The sequence below is a fragment of the Oculina patagonica genome, chromosome 4 (assembly GCF_052425735.1).
Source record: "Oculina patagonica isolate OP01 chromosome 4, crgOcupat, whole genome shotgun sequence".
Lineage (NCBI taxonomy): Eukaryota > Metazoa > Cnidaria > Anthozoa > Scleractinia > Oculinidae > Oculina > Oculina patagonica.
Genome location: NC_135761.1, coordinates 44244433 through 44260583, shown reverse-complemented (window position 1 = coordinate 44260583; position 16151 = coordinate 44244433). Strand labels below are relative to the sequence as shown.

At 40.9% G+C, this 16151-nt stretch overlaps 1 protein-coding gene across 1 annotated transcript; it reads left to right on the top strand.

The window, feature by feature from the left end:
• The first annotated feature begins 2551 nt into the window (after nucleotides 1–2551).
• Nucleotides 2552–14652, top strand: LOC144652490 (ATP-binding cassette sub-family C member 4-like). Its single transcript, XM_078512504.1, has 7 exons — nucleotides 2552–3207; nucleotides 3924–4303; nucleotides 5564–7200; nucleotides 7815–8385; nucleotides 8685–8821; nucleotides 11714–12075; nucleotides 13340–14652. Exons 1-7 carry the CDS (start codon nucleotides 2683–2685, stop codon nucleotides 13892–13894), a joined length of 4167 nt encoding a protein of 1388 aa, XP_078368630.1. The 5' UTR covers nucleotides 2552–2682; the 3' UTR covers nucleotides 13895–14652.
• The last annotated feature ends 1499 nt before the right edge of the window (nucleotides 14653–16151 follow it).

Below are 16151 nucleotides of genomic sequence, written 5' to 3'. Positions count from 1 at the left end.
TACCGCTCAAAAATAAACCGGTATTTCTATGCATAAATCTTCTGAAAAACCTGTCTCTCGTGCTTAGATGGACTTTAATATCTCTGATCATTCATTGATTTTTATCTGATCGCCAAATGAATAAACTTAATTAACGGAGCTCGAGCGCAATCTAAAATACACGTCAAGCTCAAACGATGTCGAGTAATTACTCGCTTCTTATCTCTTCGACTTTCATTGCTGATAACGAGCATTCTGCCTGGAGACACAAAACCTTTGCCAAAAGGTAGGCGAAGATTTAGAGGAATCCTTAAGCGTGATAGTAAGATAGGACCATTGCATAAAAAAACTTGAAGGTATTACTATCTTTAAAGGTAGGTGTGAATTTCTAAAATGATTTGGAATGCGGCAATTCTTGTGACGAACTTAAAAAGCGATAAAAAAAAAAAAGGCCATATTTAGAAAGTCGTCGCTCAAATCGCCAACTGCAATTATGTATTTGTTTAAGAAAAAAATATAAAACTGCTATATAATTTCCCTATCTGAGTGCCGCTGATGGCGCTGTGGCCAATTTATAAGTTCCTAATTTTTTTATTATGTTTTCTGGCTCCAGAAAGTGAGTACGAAGAAATTTGAGATGTTCAATCGTAAATACTAACTTCTTGGCCGTTGATCATCAAACTCAATTGCCGTCTATTTTATATATAAAAGAAGAAGAGTCTACTAACGTTGTCAGAAACTGTGACGGCAGGTTCAGTGTCGAAGTAAAAAAACCTTCGATCCGCCTGTTGGCGGGCCGTCACGGACGCTTCAATCGGCCTTCTCGATATTTTCCAAAAAAAATTGAAACTTTTTAATATCCATTTGGTAGTTAGGCCTAAAAAAGACTGCATGCCAAATTTACAAAACGGTGAGGACGGTGTCCGCGAACTTTTAAAAAGCTCGAAAATTATGGAGTATTACACTTAAGCGATCAATTTTTTTTGAGATACAGTCCAGTAGGTCATTACTTTAATTGCCAGTTAATTCGTGAGTATATTAAAGGAGGCTCTGCGTTTAATATAATTATATTCTATTTGTCACAGTATGAGCGGGAATAAAGCTGTTCTAATCTGGCAACCAACCTCCGGGGGGACTCCTATATTCCCCCCCGGGCAACCAACTAACGCACCACATTCTGATGAAGAATAGGAATGTATTAGCGAGGCTCTGTTAGGGTATGCATGTCGCCCGTCTGTAGCTTGTCATGTCGCAATTTTGAACGAGTTTGCATGTCGCTATCGGAATGTCATTTCATCTAAGGAGCAGGAGTTTTCTAGCCTGCGAACGCAGACACATTTCCGGCTGTCGACAGCTGGAAATTTCGTCTGCGTTCGCAGGCTAGAGTTTCCCAGGTACGTTAAAAGCCCAGTTGAAAACCACGTGACTAACTGGCTAAAGAGCAGGAGTTTTTCAGGCACTTTAATATCGCAGTTATAACAGTTGTAATTCTTGACCGATAAACGTTTCGTTGATGACAAAATTTGTTCTCGATTCTCGATCGCTAAACATATTTCTCTGCCCACTGGAAATCTTGACTGATCAAATGTTGTTCGAAATACACTAATGTTTGACCTTGACGGGCCAATATCTAAGTCTCTTCGGCAAACACTTTACTCTCATACTGCCTCTCTCCACCCAGGTGTATAACGGGGTACTGGCGAATTTGCTGCTAGGGGTAACCCTACGACGGACTAGCATCCCATTCAGGTGGGTGTAGAAATATTTCTAGTAGCTTCATGCTAAGGAACCCGGGATAGGCTCTAGCCTGATGGGCCACTAGGCTCGTATGCAGACTTCACCTACCCGTGTACATGTCGCTTGTCGGAATTTCTCAGGCCGATTCGAACCCTTTTAGGCGAGTTACCACTAAAACAAATCGAAAAGCAATCCAGTTGAAACCCGCGAGAAGGAACCTGCATTTTCCAAGTTAGACTAACCAGATTCCTACATCAATAGCGATAAATGGTAATTGGCACAAATTTAGGCTATGTTCTTATTTTCTTTAGAAAAAATTTACATTGCTGCTTATAGAGTTCCAGTGGTATTCAGCCTTTATTAAGTGATTTTATCAATGATAATATAATAATAATAATAATAATAATAATAATAATAATAATAATAATAATAATAATAATAAAATAATAATAATAATAATGGCACTTCGGGCAGTATATCCACAGAGTGGCTCTTCGCCTGCCCGATCCTAACTAGGACTAATAGGTGTCTCCAGCGATGGTCCAAAATTTGTCAACTTATCTTATTTCTCTGAGCTAAGGACGTGACATTCTGCTCTATGTGGCGTTGTGTGACACTGTCACAACCGTTAGAGTGGCGAATTCATAGCACAATCTAATGTATTTATGCAAAACCACTAGCACTACATAATCCGTGCATTCTCATAACTTCTTCAATACGTTACATAAATCTCGTGGCGCTAAAATGATTATAATTTGCCGGATTTAGTTTAAAGAGCATGGCACGCCAGTCGAAAATGTTTTTAGAATGACCCTCAAATTGTATTGTAGTGACCCTCTCTTACTTACATACAACTATATTTGTCAATATTCGAGTCACAGACGTCAGGCGGCGAAAGTTTTTTTTTTTATTTTCACTTTTATTTTAGGAATGTCCGAAAAACAGTAACACATTCTTGGAGAAGTCATGCGGGGCATGCGCAGCTCAGAAAGCAAAAATCCCAGAGATGGAGCAAGCTGGCTGTCAATCATGTTCCTCTGGTGGATGAATGACGTGTTAAGACTGGGCAATAAACGACCGTTGACCGATGATGACTTGTTTCCTCTTGTTGACGATTACAAAGCGGAAGTGCTTGTAAAGAAGGCTGAGAAGTGTTGGTCGGACGAATTGAAAAGAAGTCACTTGAAAAACAAGAAACCACGGCTGTGGAAAGCAATGTCCAGAATACTTCCTTGGAAATCAGGTCTTCGAATGATAGTCTTAAGATTATTCTACTCTTTAAGTTTTGTCTTTCTGCCTGTATGTCTTTGGGTTGTCTTGAAGGCTTTAAATGATGGGCCAAATATGGACATGAAGTTTGCTATAATCGGTGTGGCGCTTTTAGGAGCGACAAGCTCAGTTAAAGTCATGTCAACGCAACATTATGACTACCTTACTGAGCTCTGGGGATTGAAGCTGAAAGTGGCGTTAATAGGGCTCGTTTACAAAAAGGTAAACTTCTAAATAAGGTGGGTGTACGCCTGGATTCTTATAATTCGTAATCGAATCCTGTCGTTTTGTATTGCAAGTGAAAGCCTTAAGCAGTGAATTTTATTTAGTTGCCAAATTCACTCCAAGAAAAAGTGTACCTTACAATGCTGGTTATAAGTTTTTGTAACTTCGGTAACACAGAGGGCTTATATACAAGGGGTTGAGGTAAGGTTGGGAGCTTAAACACTGTTATATGTGGCTTAAAAGGAAACTTTGGGTTGGAAATGATCGGGAGGAGCCACTCTGATCTATTTTATTGTTAGCATCAGATGGAAGTATAACCAGGGGGCTTGTTAGGGGTAAGGGGTGGGCTTATAACGTGTATTCTACGGTAATGTTATTCATTTGAATGATCGGAAGCAGAATTCTCGATAGGACTCCTTGTTCCAATCGTGTTCGCTTCCCTATCAGCTAATGTAGCTTAAGAAAGCCACCGGTAAAGGGAACATGCTAACCCTTTAGTGCCTTTCTCCATCCAGAAGTGTAATGACAAGCGTTGGACTAGCATTTCATCCAGGGGGAGAAGGAACGCTTCTCGTTATTTCATGCTACGGAAATTGAGGATAAGCTCCCATCTCTACCTACCTACAATGGCCTCATCTCTAGAAGGAACCCCTTCATCCAGTTCCTTGGGCTAACATTGTAGAAAGGTTCAAATGTATTTTTTCTTCATTCAGGTCCTCTCGCTAAATCGATACAGCCTTGAGGCTACACTATCTGGTAACACTATCAACCTGGTCTCGAATGACGCACAAAAAATCGAGCGGTCCTTGAACCAACTGGGCATGGTGTTAACTGCGCCCCTGGAGCTCACAATTAGCCTGGTGATCTTGTGGTACTTGATTGGCTGGGAGGCTCTGGCCGGTGCTGCTGTTTTTTTCCTTTTAATCACCTTTCAAATGTTAATGGCACGAAAAGCTGCCAAGCTCAGAGAGAAAGCGGCTGCTTTCACAGACAAACGGCTCGTGGTGATGAATGAAGTCATCTCTGGAATAAGAGCGGTGAAGATGCATGCTTGGGAGTGGAACTTCATAGACGTTTTGTGCGACCTTCGCAGGTAACAGCGAAAATCAAAATTAATGTTTGTGCTTCATTGTTAAGCTAGGGCGGGCACCTTGTGAATTCGATCATCTTTCATTTTGCAATTTTACTCTATGTTAAGAAAGAAAAGGAAAGCTGTTGGGTTCCGTCGCTTAGAATTTCAAAACAATTAAACAAACAGTTTGTGGAACATTTGTGACATAGAACCTACATTTATATAGCCCAGCTCCCACGAGTCTTCTGTAGCTCACTTGTAGAGCGTACAACTGGTGTCTGGAAGTCCATAGTTTCGACTCTGCTGGGAGAACTCGAATTTCTCTTCTGCGTAGCTTTTGTCACTAGCCGATTATACTCGCTTTCAGTGTTACGTGCAAAGCTCTCTTTTTACATCCATCTTTCGACATCGTCTTTTGACGTGGTGTTTGAGATGAGCCAATCAGAACTGATACATACCGGTGTTGGTTTCATGGAAAAGAGACCACAAGTTCAGAAGGTCATGTTAGTGGGCTGTGATTGGCGGATTTTGGCCGTCTTGTTGTCTAGCCGTCGAAAAATGGATGTCGATAGAAAGCTACACGTAACCCTGAAAGTAGGTGTGACATCTTTCTTAACAAACTTATCATAGACCAACATTTTTCCCTCGGTTTATTCACTGTTCTAACGCCAACTTTAAACACTCAAGTATTAAGCAACAAAGGCGATGTGTTTTACGCTGTATATGCATGAATAAATAATCGCTGATTAACGAGAAACCTTTCCTGATACTATATATTATATGACAGACAACGAAAGAAAGGAAGCGACTCCCAAGTCCATGCATTATTGCTTGAAGGCCCACTGAGGCTTTCATGATGAATTGCCAATCTTTTACTCAATAGAGTCGTGCCTAGTTCAGGTTACCAATCGCTTCCAAACCGCGTACGGTTTCGGATAATCTGTTTGAATAGAAGACTTTTTAAACGTTTTCGATTTTAATGGTTGATAACCGTTCGGTTTCGTTCTACAAAGATCAAAAAACGGTTTTCGGTTAGTTCGATCGGTTGAGTTTTTCCGCGTTCCATAGGGATTGATTTGTTTGAAGCGATTGTTCAATACTGGTCAACAATTTTAACAGAAAATAGTCGATAAAGTTTTCTATTCAAAGAAACTTCAACCAAATCAACTTTTTCAACCTAGTTTGATAGCAATGGAAAAGGGTAAATCAACCCAGTCAGCCTTAAACGGTTGGTCAACGTTTTCTTTATGTAGTAATTTATTTTATTTTATTTTTTTGCAGAAAGGAGATGGCAATAATTCGTATGAAAGGTCTCATTGTTTCCCTGCTCTTTGTTCTGTACGACATTACGCTTCCGACCGCCGCCCTTATTTCCGTAGCAACACTGGCTTTGACAGGAACTCACTTATCATCTTTCACAATATTCACGCTTCTTCTCGGCTTAGTGACAATCAGGTTTACATTTTGTAACAGCTTGAGTCTCTCCGTGTACATTGTCGCAGAGGCTAAAGTTGCACTCGATAGAATACAAGTCTTTCTTCAGGACAAGGTATCAGAGATTGAAAGAGACAAAAAGTACCAAACAGAGGGTCTGCTTTTAACAGAGCCGTTACGTATTGACGATGACCTTGTGCTACAACAACTGTTGACCAATTACAGCAAACGAGGCAACTGTTCAGATCAAAGTCCTCAAACATTTACCTGTAGTTTAGTGCCCAGCAAGGCCGACAACATGTCTTCTGGTAACGTTTACGTTTCGTTGAAGGATTTTGAAGATCACGCGACCGCCGGATTAATTACAAATCATGAACCAAATGGCTCAAGCTCCAAAGAACCATTTGTCTCAATTTCGGAAGCGTCATGTTCTTGGAATCAAGAAGCTTTCACCGACAACGTGACCTTGAGTAATGTAACTTTGAATGTATGCAATGGTGAGATCTTGGCAATAACTGGACCGGTAGGAAGTGGAAAATCCACTCTACTAACAGCTGTTCTTGGCGAATTACCTTTACACGAGGGGACGATATCATATCATGGGAAAGTGGCCTATGTTCCGCAAATACCCTGGGTATTTTCGGGGACTGTCAGGGAGAACATTTTGTTTGGCTTGCCATTTGACGAGGAGAGATTCCAACATGTTGTAGACATCAGTGGTTTGACAAAGGACTTGGCCGTCTTTACCAGTGGCGACCTCACAGAGATCGGGCAGCGTGGAGTGACCCTCAGTGGAGGCCAAAAAGCACGTGTGGGTTTAGCTCGTGCAGTGTATTCAGATGCTGAGATTTACCTTCTAGATGATCCACTGAGTGCAGTCGACACTAAAGTAGGAAGGAAACTATTCGATGAATGTTTAATGGGTCATTTATCAGGTCGTATTCGTTTGTTGGTCACACACCAGCTGCAGTATTTAAAAGATGTGGATCGGATTGCAGTGATGGAAAACGGCTCAATCGTTCATCAGGGAGGATATACTGAGCTCACAGACCAGGGAGTATTTCCCAACATTTTTGAAGTATCTGAGCACTTTGAAAGTACGCCAAGGCAAGCAAGAAGTGCCAGTCTATACGAGGCCAATGCTAGAGGCACAATCATGCACAGACCTCGAGCAGCTACCTCGTTTTCGCCCAAGAAGGCACATGACACTGACTTGTACAACTTGTTGGAAGATGATGTTTTCGTACCAGTAAGCGTTGGATTTGTTAACAATGGAAGTGTTACACGTATAGCTCGCTCGCTTTCCAGGGTAAGCTCGTATGAGGAGCCTGAGGTGGATCATCGACCAGCTCTTGATTTAAAGGAAGAAGAGGAGAGTAAAATGGCCGGCACTGTCACTTGGCGACTGTACTGGGAATACTTTAAGGAAGGACTACCTACTCCCTTGATACTGCTCCTGGCAGTTCTCTTAATCATGGCGCAAGGTAACCCTTTTTTGTTAACCGTGACACATCATCCGTTTCACGCAATTTCATTTTTTGCCAACATTTCTAACATTTCGCTTTCCATTTGTCAGATCTGGCCTGTCAGACAGGTATATTCGAAAACACAATTGCGTTGTTTATCAGATTTGTCCGGTCAAATCAGTCAATACATAAATATACTTACATCGTTATGGTGGATTTGCTGGAAAATCTCGCGGAAAAGGCCCATTTAACACTCAAAACCCACCGGACCGGCCGGCCAGTTCTGACAAATGGAAAGCGCCCTTAGACAAACAAAGTTTATCGTGACTTTTTTACACAAATCCTGGTGATGCATAAAAACGTTTTCTGACAAACTGTACATTTTTAGAATATCACAGAAAATAGTAATTCTATCCATTTCGTCAGTCTTGCTACAATCCTACTATTTGAAATATTTCTAAACAACGAGTTTCGGGCTAACATACTTGCTCTGAACTACCAGCTTACATATTAATTATTGTTTAGATAAGCCCTTAGATTGGGGAATGATGCGCATTGTATCCACCAGATACCAATCCAATTCAGATTTAGATTATCTGAAAAAGCGACTAACAGTGTGAACGTTTTTACAGTCTGCCTAATAGCTCCCAACTCCTGGCTGTCTAGAATGGCAGAAATGACACATGACCAGCAAAAAGCCCCGGACACTCAAATCATTCACGCCTGTCTGGTGGGAGTGGCTATTGTTGTCAATGCAGCATCGTGTTTCTTCTTTTACTTCCTCCTACTGAAAGCTGCTGAAAACCTTCACAACAAAATGACTATGTCGACAATCAAAGCCCCTGTGTTGTTTTTTGACACAAACCCAGCTGGGCGTATCCTGAATCGCTTCTCCAAAGATGTTGGCTGTATGGATGACGTATTACCACCAATGTTTCTGCTAGCACTTATGACTTGCCTGTCCCAGCTCTGTACTATGTTGGTTCCCGCTGCAACAAACTACTGGCTCTTCTTGGCTCTTCTTCCAATTCTTGGGATATTGGTGTACTATGCTCGTTATTACTTGAAGTCTTCCAGAGAGCTGAAGAGGATTGAGGCCATCAAATGCAGCCCTGTGTACTCACACATCACGGAAACAGCTAATGGACTTGAAATCGTCCATATTTCAGATATGAACAGAACGTTTCTGGAAAGATTTCAAAGGTTAGTAGAAATAACGTCAGCTAGAAAATACCAAGTTTACACAGACTACGAGGATAACGAGTCATTTAAGGTAATTTCGCTACTGAAATAGTATTTCGATGGTAGTAATAACAGAATACTATTGCAAATAGTGAATTTATAGTGTTTTAATTCAGTGTCCACCAATTAAAATTGTACTAGCCGCCATTTTGCACGCAGGTAAGATCCTGTAGATATGTTTTTACAAAACGAACATGCACGCGACGTCATCAAAGGAAATGCAATAACTTAGCAGTTGTTTTTCAATTTTGTAATCTTAGGTTCCAGGACGAGAACACACAAGCTTTCTTTATGGTAGTCTCGTGTAATCGCTGGTTGGGTGTACGCATGGATCTTCTTTGCGGCGTGTTCGTTATGGTTGTTGCAGTGGCTGCTATTTTTATGAAAGAAAATTCTGGTAAGTAGCATCAAGCTTAGTCTGAAGTGAAGCTGCAAGGCCTTCCTACTACTGCTAAAAAATTCGGACAGCATTGCTCAGAAATCCTCTTCATTATAAAAGTTACAGTCAGTTTTGACTTAGGGGTGAGCATGCGGTATATTGGTTATATATGCATTCCTGGCAACTTAGGCGTTGTAAAAAACCGTCTCCGGTGTGTTTATAAAGGGCAGCGAGGGAAGAGGCATCAAGGAAGGGCTTCAACATTTCTCCTAAGTATCAGCGCACGCAACATTGCAACAGTATGCGTTTTTGCTGGTATGGTAAATAAAGACGGAAGAAGAACGCGGTTGCGTCTATCTCCCCCTTGCCTACTTGTTCCTTACTGTTTAATCAATAATTCCTCGCGAAGCGAGGCCGAAGGCCGAGCGTAGCGGGGTGTATAATTTTGTCCCTCAAAGGGCTCAGGCGGGATGAAATCTCGTGTGGAGTTTACGGTCATATATATATATATATATATATATATATATTTATTTATTTATTTTGTGAGCTTGGTGTGTGACGGAAATGACGTCACACGGCCGCCGCGCGCTGGTGGCCTAATGGTAAGGCGTCGAACTTGAAATCAGATCTTCGGGATTGAGGGCGGGGGTTCGAATCCGGCTACGGTTTTTTTTTTTTTCTTATTTTTTTTTGTGGGGCGAATCCTGAGCCTTTCATTTTTATCGTTTTTCTTTTCGGATTAAAATAACACTGATTTCCACATAATACTCCCTCAACGCCTATTTAGGGTATAAACTGCTGATGTTGAAAACTGTTCATTGTTGTATGAAAATTTGCCATTTCGTTCTGAGCCCATTGTTGCTGATGTAAAGGCTGATCGGGATTTCTCCATCCCTTGGAAAGATAATCATCTCTGTTTACGTAAAAATATTGAAGGACCGCAGCCAGGATACAACATATTATAAAATTTGAAACGATCTCTGACTTAAAAACTTTAAAAATACAAGCTTTCGGCTGTTTGAACTACAGCCTTCGACGGGTAAAATGTAAAAGGTAAAATATCAGTGTGTGAAGTTGCGAAATAAAAATGCTAATAACTAAGAATATTTGTTAAAGAATGCGAAATAAAATGCTAATAACTAAGAATATTGTTAAAGAATGTAGGGGCGGATTGTATCATTGGGTTGCTGTCACCTTCTTTCTTGTTCTGCGCCCGTTTAGGGCCCTGCGGTTTTACATTCTTTGCCTCTCACGTACTAACACTAGAACGCCGTCGATGCGGACTGTTGAGGGGGTCAGGACTGGGTCGGTCCCTGTGGGTGGGGCGTCTTGCGCGCCTACCATGGTCAATTCTCCATTCCTCATCACACTATCGCTACCCATCGAGTTCATAAAAACATCAGTCTAACAAAACCGACCCTGACGTGCTGTCCCGAGGAACTTTTGAACATTCTTAAATGTCGGGCGCCATCTCCCCTCTACCACATTAAGCGTAACAGAACCACTGACCCGTGTCCTCAAAAAGCACGAATACATGTAAAAAACACTACACCCTCCAAACAGTTCCCGGCTCCAAAATTCGACCTTCTTTGGATCGCAGACAAACGTTGTCTATAAAATTCCTTGTTCTAGTGTTCATGGTGTTACATTGGTGAGACGGGCAGAGCCTTCAACACCAGGAAAAAGAACACCTGAGAAATGTAAAACCGCGGCAAAGGTTCCAGGATTGCCAATCACGTCTGGTCCAACAATCACGCGATTGACTGATAATGCATCTGTCATTGACAAGGCGGCTTTAGAACAAGAAAAACGTTGGAAGCGTGGCATTCGAAGCTAACTCCCAATGCGGATAACAATTCCTGTCCTCTACCTGGACAGTACAACATTCTTTTTAACAAATATTCTTAGTTATTAGCATTTTTATTTCGCATTCTTTTTAACAAATATTCTTAGTTATTAGCATTTTTATTTCGCAACTTCACACACTGCATATTTTACCTTTTTACATTTTACCCGTCGAAGGCTGTAGTTCAAAAGCCGAAAGCTTGTATTTTTAAAGTTTTTAAGTCAGAGATCGTTTCAAATTTTATAACATCTCTGTTTAGTTCCTGTTGCTGTTGCTGTAATTGTTGTTGTTGTCTACGCGTGGCACTATTTTCTCTAGCAGACTGTAATCGAATATTTCTCTCCTCCGATTCTAATTGTAAGCGCGCTGCATCACTTTCCCTTCTTAATTGTAATCTATCCTGTAGCTGTTCAGTTGATTCTACAAAAAGTCTGTCTGTATAATTTTGTCTCAGTAATTGTAATCTCTGTATTCTTGTGTCTTCAGCTTCTGTTTGTATTCTATCCGCGGCATTTTGTCGAAGTCTCTGACTGTTCTCTGTAATCGTGCAGTTCGTTGTTGTTCAGTTTCTGTTTGTATTCTGTCCGCGGTATTTTGTCGAAGTCTCTGTAATCGTGCAGTTCGCTGTTGTTCAGTTGCTGTTTGTATTCTGTCCGCGGTATTTTGTCGAAGTCTCTGTAATCGTGCAGTTCGTTGTTCTTCAGTTTCTGTTTGTATTCTGTCTGCTGTATTTTGTCCGTTACTAGGCAACAATAACCCAGAGCTCCGCGAGGCCCTGCGAGTCACGTATTACTAGTTTAGTAATAATCATTCTTGGTCTTTAGTCAGTTCATAGTTAGTAGAGTACTAACTATAGTCAGTTGCAGTCGACCCTTCCTAAAAGACTACCACTCCCCTTTTGAAATATTCCAAATTTTTAGGATAAAGCCAACTTCTAAAAGTTAAATCGTTCTTCAGCGAGCGCCTCTCGTAGATGTCCACTTCGGCCTGGCAATAGGAGCCTTAATCTGCCTACCGCAGTCTGGAATGTACTTATTGACGTTGTCGCTGTCGTTTCTCTTTAGTTTTAGCCGGCCTCGCTCTGACGTACGCACTACAAACGCTGGACCATACACAATATGGCGTACGAATGGCTACAGAGGTGGAAAACTTGATGACGTCAGTCGAACGTGTAATGACGTATACAAGAATCGATTCAGAACCCGGCTACAGCACTGAAACCCTTCCTCCAGAGTTTTGGCCTACTGAAGGAAACTTAACCATGCAGAATCTTTCTTTGGTGTACTTTGATGGGGGACCACGCATCTTGAATGACATATGTGTTTGTGTTTCTAGTAAAGAGAAAGTTGGAGTTGTGGGTCGCACTGGCGCAGGCAAGTCATCTCTGGTATCTGCGCTGTTTCGTATGCCAGATCCCTCAGAAAAGGTCAGTTAAACGTTATTGCCGCGTAGTGTTCAAACTAAGTACTGGGAAATGTGCAACATTGAGCGAACGGACAAAAAAACACGTGTACATTTCAACCTTGTGTTTTTCCGTGTTTCTGATCTAAATTGCTTCTTTTCCCTTTAATCTGTTCCGTTTTTTTAACAGACAAGCAGGAGTGCTTTATCAAGTTTAAAACACGAGGCGCAGCCGAGTGTTTAAAACTTGATAAAGCACGAACTGCGAGTTTATTGAACGGCTTCAAAAACCTCTGATGTAGATCTTTTCATTCTTGCACTGATACTTAGATTTTGGGTTATTTTGGCAAGAAAATTGGACATAAAATTTAGCCGTGTCGTTATCAGATATAAAGACACTCATTAAACATTAATTTCCTTTGTATTTTCTTAATGAATTATTAATGAGTTTTTGAAGAATTATTATGCTTCATAAAGTTCTTTCGTCGAAGCGATAAAAGAATTAGATAAATTTCGGTAATCTCTTGACATTCTCTGTTTTTGTTATTCTTTGAACGCACGATTTTGGAGTTATATAAATTTCGCTGAAAATCTCAGCCTCGTCAGGCATGTTCCGCCCTCTTGGATTTCTAGATGCCTTGGTACTCAGTGTATGATAGTCCACCGACGGTGTGACCTACAAGATTGAATGCCAGGGATGCAAAGATAAGTACATTAGTGAGGCAACCAGAAATGCCTATACAAGAGGCAAAGAGCACACAGAGGGTTTAGAGAAACAAGACGATAAACAGCATTATGGAAACATTGCGTAGAGAAACATGAGAAGGAACGGTAAGAATTCAAAATGTCCGTGACTGGGGTGTATGGTAATGATGCCATGTTAAGACAAATCGCATAGAGCGTGAGAATCAACCGAGTGGCAAAGGGATCCCTCATCAACACGAAGAAGGAGTGGAATTATGTAAAACTCCCTAGCGTAGTGCTTGATGAAGGAGAAATATGATGGGGCACTCTGTGTGAGGCCTTACATGGCGTCGGTGGACTATCTAAGACACTTGGTGCATCATACACTGAGTACCAAGGCATGCCTGACGAGGCTGAGATTTTCAGCGAAATTTATATAACTCCAAAATCGTGCGTATGTACTAGGTTGTTACTGTGTTATGTATATTCTGATCTGATATGAACTGAATGATTCGAAATTTTCTTTTCTGCGAATTTCAAACAAATCGGTGATCGGTAACTCTCGCGAGAGTTCGGCCGAATAAACCAGACTACTCTCTTTTTAGGTGCTAATCGATGGTGTTGATATTGCATCTATCAACCTCCAAGAAGCCCGCAGGTCCATGGCCGTTATAACGCAGGATCCGGTGCTATTTGAAGGTACGTTGAAAAGAAACATGGATCCATTTTCACAATATCACGATCAAGATCTCTGGACAGCTCTGGAGGAGGTGCAGTTGAAGACCCTTGTGGAAGATCTACCAGGACAGCTTGAATTCAAACTGAGAGAGTCTGGAACAAATTTGAGCGTTGGCGAGAGACAGTTGGTGTGCTTGGCTCGTGCACTGGTCCAGAAGAGCAAGATCATCATTATGGATGAGGCCACTGCTAATGTGGATTTCAACACTGATCGTCTGATCCAGGAAGTCATACGTGACAAGTTTAAAGATTCCACAGTGTTGACCATCGCGCATCGACTGAACACCATTATGGACTATGATAAGGTGCTAGTTCTTGATGGCGGACGAGTGGCGGAGTTTGATAAACCTGACGTGCTGATAAGAAAAGGTGGACTCTTTGCAGAAATGGTGAGAAGCCAGAACCAAAGTGTCAAGTATTGAAATTGGCAGTGTTTAGCTCCAAGAACGCAAATCACAACAAATTAAACTAAGGGGAACTTAGAACAACCCAAAGAAGCCATAGCTCTCAATGCTTAGGGACTGCAGTAGCCTTGAAAGACTCGGATCTTAGACCCTCGCAACCGTAGTAAAGAAACGTTAAGGTGGATTTCCACCGACGCGCAATTTCGTACGTGCGTTTACGTGCCGGTAAAAAAAAAAAAAAAAAAAAAATTAGAGACAATGTATAAACGACTTGTGTACACGTTTTCGCAAGTCGTTCATACGTTCATAAATTCTTTCACGCACGTAAACGCACGTAAAAAATTACGCGTAAGTGGAAACCCAGCCTCACTCTGTGAGCTAACCGCCGCTTAAGATAAACAAGATGACGGTTAGAGATCGACTAAAAAATTCCTTTAAAGGGCTATAAAGAATCCTTCAACAAACATGAGCCGATAAACCTAACGAAATATGCCACAGAGATAGCAAACACAATGGCATAAAGATTATTGCTAAAACGACTCTAGAAAGCGCGTAAAATCCTCCGTTAACAGAGGGAAGGCTAACATTTAGCGACCAGCGGGAGTCGTGTTTGGCCTGACACCTTTTGTATTATCACTTAAAACCTGTAAAATTTTAACGGATTTACGGGCACAAAATAGCGGCGTTGTTTATGTTTGTGAAGACGTGACCTACAGTGCTCACAACCGATTGTCGCTGTGAAGATAAGTTTTTAACAGTGAGATTAAAGTTTTTATGAGTCAAATGAGTCAATGATTTTGGGTCATGAGTCATACTGTAAATTTTAAATATTTACAGTTACTTACAGTTGCTAAAGTTATTTACGATGCTGCCCTGCCAACAAAAGCTAACCGCAAGCAAACCAGAGTGTAACAAATCGCAAGCAAACCAGTGTAGAACTAACCGAAAGCAAAGTGGAGTGGAACTTACGCAGCCAAAGTGTAGTTTGCATACAGGCAAAGAGTTGGCAAAGCGTGGTTCAATACACTATATCATACCTCTTGTAAACATCACGTTGACTCGACTTAAAGAATCATCGTAACTCATAAAGAGGACCACGGGACCTCTTTAACAGTAGATGAATAAAAAAATTTTTTTGCGTATTTTGTAAGTATGGTAACAACCACCACAGAAGGCGATCTCAGTGCCCTCTGTGTTATTATGGGCCATCGACTATTTAAGTTATTTCTTAAAAATTAAGTACTTTTGATGAAGGGGCGGAAAATTCATAATCGTTATGCTGTATTTGAGAGCGCAAGAAAGGAGTTCTGCTATTAACACTAATAACTCGACAACGTATCTAGAGACCAAATGTTAAAGTAAGAGCCGCACGACTCTTTGTCGACACTAGAAAAGGTCTCGTCTTCATAAATTGCAGACCTGTGTATCCATCTTATGTCACCATTTATAAGGTGGTGGTGCATGGAACTGGAGCTTTTATTAATGAGTTTCAAGGAGTAATAGCTAGTATACGGGAAGTGACCTGTGGAGCATCAATATAACAGCCTTATCACGCACAACTCCGTTTTGTATATGATTGCCACATGTGGAACTACAATCATTGACAAAATGTTGACCCATTAATAATTTACGCCCTTTTTTATTGTTATATGGACCAATTCCATCCTTTTGCCCCACCTTTCCAACCCCCCTCCCCCCAATCAATGTTGTAGTTTGTTTCTAGGAGTCCTTTGCTACCATTTTACAACATTGGATGGGGGGGAGGGGGGTATTTTAGCAGACAGTCATGAAATTTAAAAACTAGTGTTAAATTTGTCATAAAAACCGCAGAGCGAAGTCGATGTGTCAACTACTTTTGTCAAAAAATTGTAGCTACCAGCTATATATCACCGAATCCTCCACCACTTTGGCACAATTTCGTTCACATCTGAATAATGTGAGGTTCACAGAGCGCCAGTGCATGAACTGTATATGATATTATCCATGTTTTCATATTTTTTTTTCATATTCTTAGGACTAATTTATATTTTTAATATTAAGGAATAGTCTTTATTTAATTTTAGATCTATCTCTTTCTTTTTACTATTGATGCTATTGAAAAGATTTAGCTAGAAGTCGAGCGTTTTTAACATGAGCCTCTGGCTCGGGAGACTGGGAAAACACTCTCCACGTTTTCGACGTTAAATAAAGTTACCATTACTATTAGTAAGTTTCTGTCTTGAACCCGAGCCACCGTAATCTGACAGAATTATTAATAAAGACAGAGAAAGTTTAC

What these genes read in the sequence shown, in the direction of transcription:
- LOC144652490 (XM_078512504.1), top strand. Translation starts at nt 2,683, where the DNA reads ATGCGGGGCATGCGCAGCTCAGAAAGCAAAAATCCCAGAGATGGAGCA. An exon ending in TAGGGCTCGTTTACAAAAAG is followed by an intron (nt 3,208 to 3,923) that starts GTAAACTTCTAA and finishes TTCTTCATTCAG; the next exon opens with GTCCTCTCGCTAAATCGATA. An exon ending in TGCCAGATCCCTCAGAAAAG is followed by an intron (nt 12,076 to 13,339) that starts GTCAGTTAAACG and finishes CTCTCTTTTTAG; the next exon opens with GTGCTAATCGATGGTGTTGA.